This window comes from Sceloporus undulatus, chromosome 11, assembly GCF_019175285.1.
Source record: "Sceloporus undulatus isolate JIND9_A2432 ecotype Alabama chromosome 11, SceUnd_v1.1, whole genome shotgun sequence".
Classification (NCBI taxonomy): domain Eukaryota; kingdom Metazoa; phylum Chordata; class Lepidosauria; order Squamata; family Phrynosomatidae; genus Sceloporus; species Sceloporus undulatus.
The window spans coordinates 1,705,620-1,713,457 of record NC_056532.1 but is presented as its reverse complement, the minus strand read 5'-3'; the positions used below and the strand labels follow the sequence as shown (position 1 = coordinate 1,713,457).

Below are 7,838 nucleotides of genomic sequence, written 5' to 3'. Positions count from 1 at the left end.
GATGGGTCTGGAAGAGGAGGGCAGCCGAAATGGTGATGGGTCTGGAAACTATGCCCAGTGAGGAGAGACTTAGGGAGCTAGATATGTTTAGCCTGAAGAAGACATGGTTAAGAGGTGATATAATAGCTTTGTTTAAATATCTGAAAAGATGTCGTATTGAGGATGGAGCAAACTTGTTTTCTGCTGCTCCAGAGAATAGGATTCGGAACAGTGGATGCAAGCTCCAGGAAAAGAGATTCCACCTCAACATTAGGAGGAACCTCCTGACAGTAAGGAAGACGGATGGTGGAGTCTCTTTCTTTGGAGTGCTTTGTGAGTTCTTGCATGGCAGGAGGTTGGAATGGTTCGCCCTTGTGGTCTCTTCAATGTCTACGATTATATGATCGATGAATCTGCTCTCTCAGCCTCAGAGGATCATAGAATCATAGAGTTGGAAGAGACCTCAAGGGTTATCAAGTCTAACCCCTCACCATGCAAGGATACACAATGAAAGCACCCCTGACTGATGACCATCCAACATTTAAAAACCTCCAGAGAAGGAGATTCCACCACACTCTGAGGGAACATGTTCCGGGTCCTCTTCTCTGGAGCAGCAGAAAACAAGCTTGCTCCATCCTCAGTGTGACACCCCTTCCAATGCTTAAACAGGGCTATCACATCATCTCTTAACCATCTTTTCTCCAGGCTAAACATACCCAGCTCCTCATTGTTTCTAGACCCTCCTTTGGACACGCTCCAGCTTCTCAACATCCTTTTTTTAATTGTGGTGCCCAGAACCGGACACAGTATTCCAGGTGAGGCCTGCCCAAAGCAGAACAAAAGTGGCACTATTTCTAGTCCGAAACAGTTGCTTTTCTAAATGCTGTGTAAACCAAACCATTCCCGAGAAAGAAATAGTTGTCTCTCTTTGTCTCGTAGAGCTCCTTTGGGGAACAAAATCTTGCTTTATCTTCTCTCTGTGTCTGTGTTTTTTGTTCTTCTCCCTTTTGTCTGCCAGCATTGGAAAACAGATGCAGAAGCACGGAGAGGAAGGCAGATTCTCTATTGAAAGAGAAGAAAAGGCTGGAGGCGGAACTGGAGACGGTGTCCAGAAAAACACACGATGCCTCTGGTCAGCTGGTTCTGATCAGTCAGGAACTACTGAAGAAAGAAAGGTTGGCACCTTCTCCTCCTCCTCTCCACTCAGGGCTGACAACAAGGACATAACTTATGTGTGCGATAGGGCCTTTTCTACACGCATATCGTGTGGGTTAGGGATAGCGTAGGACATACATATAGCTCCAGCACCACTCCCTGGTCGCCCAGGTGTGCAAACTTGGTAGTTGATGGGGAAATATTTGCTAACCGTAGCATCACTTTACACTGGAGCACATAAACTAGTAGCCTACAGCATAAGAAAGGTGCTTTATTGTCATAAACCAGTGATGGTGAACCTTTTACAGACCGAGTGCCCAAACTCCAACCCAGACCCCACTTATTTATTGCAAAGTGCCACATCCCTTTGGCTTTCTATTAAGAAACTCTGGCAAACTCTGTGCTAGGCCGACAACATGTGTGCCCGCAGAGAGGGCTCTGAGTGCCACCTCTGGCACGCGTGCCACAGGTTCGCCATCACTGGTCATAAACCAACTAAATGGTTTAGAGCGGCATTGGGCAAATCGTCATCTTCAATTTGAAAGCTACAAGCCCTAGCTCTAGATTTTCTGCATCAAGCGAGAGAGTGAAATACTGTATATACTCATGTATAAGTCTAGAAACTTTAGTCAAAAAACTGACCCCAAAAAAACGGGGTCGACTTATTCAATGTAAGGACTGTACTTTAAGTCTTATCGAAACAGGAACCATGCCCTGGTGAAAGGTGAGAGCGCAATCTCTCTTTAGAGCATCTAAAAGAAGCATCAACCCCCTCTACTATCTCATTCATCCAGTCTTTAGGGTGACCACAAATAGTTTTAAAGATCTTTACTCCAGCCTTTACATCCTTTGTTCCATCCTGCTAAGTTTTACCCTCGACTTATCCATGGGTCACATCAAAATCCATAATTTTGGCCCCCAAACCTGTCTTCGACTTATACATGAGGTTGACCTAGAGTCGAGTATATACAGTAGATGACCTTAGAAGCACCTACTACCTGTCTTATTCAATGACAGAGAAAGGTTGCCTTGCTGGAAATGAAGCTGCTCAGCCTTATTCAGGCAGGAACAATGGCTTGTTACAGACAGGCCAAAATAAAGCTGCTTCGGGTCTCTTTGGAGGTATGCTATTTAAATGATGGATGGGTCCTAAGAGTCCGGAGGTTGTGCCAAAGCCACACTCCATTCCTAAGCACTGGAGTGCAGCTTTGGTGCAGCTTCTGGATTCTTCAGATGCATGCATCATTTAAACAGCATGCCTCCAAAGAGACCCGAAGCAGCTTTATTTTGGCAGTCTTTAACAGGCCAATGATCCCAAAGAACCGCAAAGCATCAACAGAGCCTCAAAAAACCTCTTTTTGAGATGTTCCCTCAACTCTCCTTGCAGAAACCTGAATGAGCTGCGGGCGTTGCTGATGGAAGCCAACCGGCACTCTCCTGGACCCGAGCGGGACTTGAGCCGCGAAGTGCACAAAGCCGAATGGAGGCAGAAAGAGCAGAAGCTCAAAGACGACATCAAGGGCCTAAGGGAAAAACTGATAGTCCTGGTGAGTGCAGGTCTGCTTGGAGAGCATGGGTTGACTTGGTGCAGGTTGCACAGCAGTGCATAGCGATATACCAAAAGATACGGTAGCAGGGGCAATAAAAAGAAAAGTGACCACACGGAAGAAAAGTGTTGATAGGGACGGAAAGTTGGAATATAGGTAGTAAATGTTGTATTTACATGTTTGTGTTGTGGTATAAGTGGTTTGTGGTGTTGTTTGATTGTATTTTAGGCTGGGATTGCTGGATTAGCAGGGACACCCTTTCGCCATGTTTTTGCCTTCTCTCTGAATTTAGTTGCAATCTTAATAGTAGTTGGGTGAAAAATGGACATTCTTCACCTTGATGTAATGCATAGAGCTTTCAGAATAGAAGCTTTGAGAAAGTTCAGGATTAGAAAGTATGAGATTTTAATTAAAATTAATAAGGAGAATAGTGAAATGTGTTGAATTATATTGATTAATCTGTAGAGAGATCTTGGTGCACCTTTGAGACTGATTGAAATAAAGAAGTTGGGCGCATGAGCTTTTGTAGACTTCAGTCTACTTCCTCAGATGTCTCCAAAAGCTCAGGTTGCCAACTTCTTGTTGCTTTTGCACATTTTAGTTCTTCTGCTAAATACTAGTCGTGGGTTTTCTTACCAATGTCACTGTCAAGGATAAAGAGAAAGGCGTAACGGACCAGCGGCGCTACTCCCTGATCGACCCTTCGTCGGAGTCAGAGGTCCTGCGGTTGCAGCATCGCCTGGTCAGCACCGAGGATGTCTTGAGGAACGCCTTGGAGCAGGGCCAGCAGATGGAAAAGCTCATGGAGGCAATGAGGACTTGTTCGGAAAAAGCACAGGTAGGCATGCCAGAGTTGTGTAGATCTCATAGAACCATAGAGTTGGAAAGGACCACAAGGGCCATCCAGTCCAAGCCCCTGCCATGCAGGAACTCCAGATAAAGGCAAGACTTCTTACTGCTGTGTGAATTATTGTTATAGCAATGAGAGTTTTGAATTGTCTGCCGCCCTTGCCTCTTGGAGTCTGAATGCTTGGTTTTGTGCTTAGTTATCTGCTATTGATTTGGGTTATTTCCCCTGAATCAGCTCAGAGGGGAGGAATCTGTTACTCCCTCGTCTCTCTGTGTTTCATTTTCCAGCCAGCCAGAAGCTTTAGCATCTCACTAGTCACTTCTTCATCTTCACACTAAATCTATACAGATCGACTTAATTCTAAATGCCTCCCCGAACTGGAAACCTCAGGATGCCATAGGATGGCGCTGTGATAGTTAAAGTGGTATCAAAGTGCTGTTATGGTGCAGTGCAGATACGTTCCTAGGGGATACTACAAAGTAACTTTCCCATTTAATACCTCAGATAGTTCTTTAAACAGGGCCTCCCCACACCTAGTTTATTTCCTCCCTTTGCCCTCCTTCTCCTCATAACACTGAAACTTTCCTTTTGTTTATGTCGTTTAATGGCTTTTCTTTCCAGTTACTCCCTCTCTTTTTGCTTTGCATAAAATTGCTCATTGTTCAGCTACTCAATCGATCAATCAAGTAAAATACAAAACCAGAGATGACCCCTTCCATCTGACATCAGTTGTTCCATCTGTTTTAATGACTCTTTTGCTCACTGTGAATGCATAAGTCATCAGTCACAAGCAGCTCTTTCTATTCTAGACCATTGGAAACTCCGGATCTGCGAATGGGATCCATCAACAGGATAAATCTCATAAGCAAGAGGTTGGTGATGTTTAAAGCTTTGCTCTTCTGGTGGCGTTTCTGGACATGTAAACAAGGAACGGATGAGATGCAACGGTTGGGTGTAATAACATCAGCGAATGGGGGACGATAGCTCCAATCTCAGTGAGACTGGGGATCCAAGTTTGCACAGAGCTAGCCAAGGTGTTGGATTTGTTTTGGAAGTCAGGGTTCAGCGCTGCGGAGAACTGCTTCGGACTAAAACCCAGAGCAGATTCAATGTGCAATGTGGAAAAACTATATGGCAGACTTATCTTTCATCTGCTAACAACAGCGAGAATTACATTTGCAAAGATGTGGGAAAAGGAGGGAATTCCCAAAGTCGGAGATTGGCTAATTGAAAGTATATGAAGTGACGGTGTTAGACAACCTAAGCTTTCGTTTCAAAGAGAAGTCTTTCATAAGAGAATGGAGTATATTGATGGAATATTTAAAAAAAAACAAGTGGGGAGAGACAGAGGAAACAAAGTTTTAATTTAAGACAAAGAATTAGAAATAATTAATTGGATTAATTGGAGGTATGCTGTTTAAATGACACACGCATCTTAAGAGGCCAGAAGCTGCACTCTAATACTTAGGATTGGAGTGTGGCTTTGGTGCGGCTTCCGGACTCTTAGGACGCATGCAGCATTCAAACAGCCTACCTCCAAAGTGACCCGAAGCAGCTTTATTTTAGCCTGTCTGTATGGGAGCTTGCTAACTGAATCTGAAACGTATTAAGCCCCATGCAGTTAACACAGCTTGGATGTTGACTTCCAAGGGCTGGGGAACTTGAGATGTTGTTGGACTCCAACTTCCATCATCTCCTGCCAGGATAGACAGTGGCAGGGGTAAGAAAAGTTGTAGCCAGACAACATCTGTAGGATCACAAGTTTCTTATCTCTACATACTGATTCTACAGAGTAACACGGCTATATCTTTGAATTCTGCCTCTGCATTAGTACAGTGGGTCCTTGTCATCCGCTGGGGTTTGGTTCGAGGAACCCCAGCGGATCACAAAATCCGTGGATGCTCAAGTCCCATTAAATACAATGGCACAGCAAAATGGTGTCCCTTATATAAAATGGAAAATCAAGGTTTGCTATTTGGAGTTTATAACTTTTTTGAATACTTTCAATCCGTGGATACTTGAATCTGTGGATTAAAAAATCCGTGGATAGGGAGGGATGTCTGTAGTAGCAATAACAATATAGTTCTCGGAGGTCCTATCCTATTAGATAGAAGTCTGATTCTGGTTAATGGGATTTATAAAGTTGTCCTGGGGCAAGGGAAACCTATTTGGATCATTCAATACTCATCACAACCTTCTTTCTTACAGGAGAAGCACTGATGAAGGAGAAAAGGTGGAGAGGACTCTGATGATAGGATTTGCTTGTCAGAAAAAGGCCAGACAAGGGATGCCTCCCTCTGTTTCGTCCCAGACCCCAATTTAAGCGCCACCTAAAAATGTTTTGGCTCTATGAACACTAAAGGAGATGGTTCTCCCCAACTTTCCCAGCTGTGCCTGGCTCACGAAGAAAGCGGTACAAGAGTCGTATGCTTGTAGTTGAAATGTCTTCTCCACCATTTGCAGCATCCAGTGGCCGCAACGATAACGTGGGTTATGTTTTGCCAAGGGTTTTTTTGTGTGGCGATGAGGGGTGTTGTCCTCATATATTGGCTGGTAGAAATGTGCCATGGCAGTGTCCTTACATCTTTCTTTTCCTTAGCAAATTCCCAAGACTCTCAGCCCAGGGAGTTTGCACATGATGTTGGAACATCTCCCTCTGGATCCTGATGGATGTTCATTTCTGTTCCCCTCTCCCATGTTTGATGCGCCTGCAAAATGGCAATGGCCAACGGGGGACAAGATGTCAGCTGGAACATAATCTATTCTCTATATAAAAGACTCCCGAGGTCCAGAACGTGGAGACCGCGCATAATCTTATTCATATAACGGAATACAAATGTTGAGGTGGACTTTTAACTTATTTTATCTTGGGTAGTTATTGAGTCCTTTGAGTTGTTCGGAGCTGATGATATCTCTTGTCTCTTCGGAGAGATCTCTGCTTTAACCCACATCTGAAGTCTGAAACAAGAGCCAAGCTTGACGTTGTTGGAAGGATGGGATCTTCCGTGTCTTCCTTTCCCTGTGGCTTTCATCAAGCGTGCATCTGAAGTTCTGTAACATTTTTTCCCTATAGCCCAAGGGTTAATTTTTCTTGCCAGTTTTACACATGCATTAGAATTGAGACTGTCTCCTTCACCTCCAAAAGCTGTGCTACTTTTAGGCTTCAGCTGTGACTTGGTGCATTCAGGGGTTCGGCCAAAAAGTAAAAAATGGCCTGTTACAGACCGCCAAAATAAAGCTGCTTTGGGTCTCTTTGGAGGTATGCTGTTTAAATGACGCATGGGTCCTAAGAGTCCGGAGGTTGCGCCAAAGCCACACTCCATTCCTAAGCACCAGAGTGCAGCTTTGGTGCAGCTTCTGGATTCTTTGGATGCATGCATCATTTAAATAGCATACCTCCAAAGAGACCCAAAGCAGCTTTATTTGGGCGGTCTGTAACAGGCCAATGAAAATCTCCTTGTGTGCGGAAAGCTAGCATCTGAAGTGGAAAAGGATCAACATAGTCTTCTCCTGGCAGTGCGTTTTTTCTATATGCATCATAGTTTAGCAGCATGGGTCTGAGATCAGAAACCAGTGGCCTTGCTGATGTTGCTGACTGACCATATTGGCAAGTGCTTATGGAAGATGGACTTCGGCAACATCTGGAGGGGCTACAGAATCCTTATCTTGGCTCTCGACAAAGCGTCGCCATTGGTCTTGTCTGCATAAACCGACAACATTGATCAAGAGCTGGGGGGGGGAGCACTTGTTTTCGAATTCTAAGTACCAGAATCCTAAGTTGTCTGGGGGATTTGGGGAGCTGTAGTCTGAAAAGGTGACTACATAAATCATAAGAGTATGTTTGTTCTAACATGTGAATGGAGTGAGAGTGTAGCTGTGTGGGTTTCTCCCTCATCATGTTTGTCCTTCGTTCCCAAATGTTTCTCATCTTTCCTGGCAAAGAGATCTGAAGCGCCAGGGTTAGGAAAAAGTATCCTAGGAAGTGGTACTGAGCAGAACAGAACTCTGGACTGCAACTAAGGAGAAAGAGACTTGAGAGAGAGCATCACCATCACCTGGTGAACATGACTTGAACATGGATCCTCCTGTTGAGTCTGAAACGCATTTGAGTGAATGCTTTCCCTGGCTCCCCAATGCGTTTCCTAGGAAGGTGGCCACTGTGGGGCTCTCTCGCCGGCAAGGTCGCAAATTTGATGTGGGTTTTCACCTGAATTTTAAGGCGCTGGATGTATTTTGGAAACGGCGCTCAGCTCTTTGAATCGCTCCTTTAGAAACGAGATCAAAATCTGCAATGCATCTACCACCCC

General features: G+C 44.6%; 1 protein-coding gene across 1 annotated transcript in view; it reads left to right on the top strand.

The window, feature by feature from the left end:
* The window catches only part of LOC121916973 (CAP-Gly domain-containing linker protein 2-like), a 68,345-nt gene extending 61,551 nt beyond the window's left edge, over positions 1-6,794 (top strand). The window contains 6 exon segments of the mRNA XM_042442565.1: positions 787-794; positions 919-1,154; positions 2,522-2,681; positions 3,334-3,519; positions 4,341-4,403; positions 5,740-6,794. Of these exon segments, the coding sequence (XP_042298499.1) occupies positions 787-794; positions 919-1,154; positions 2,522-2,681; positions 3,334-3,519; positions 4,341-4,403; positions 5,740-5,751 (665 nt within the window). The 3' untranslated portion in view covers positions 5,752-6,794.
* The last annotated feature ends 1,044 nt before the right edge of the window (positions 6,795-7,838 follow it).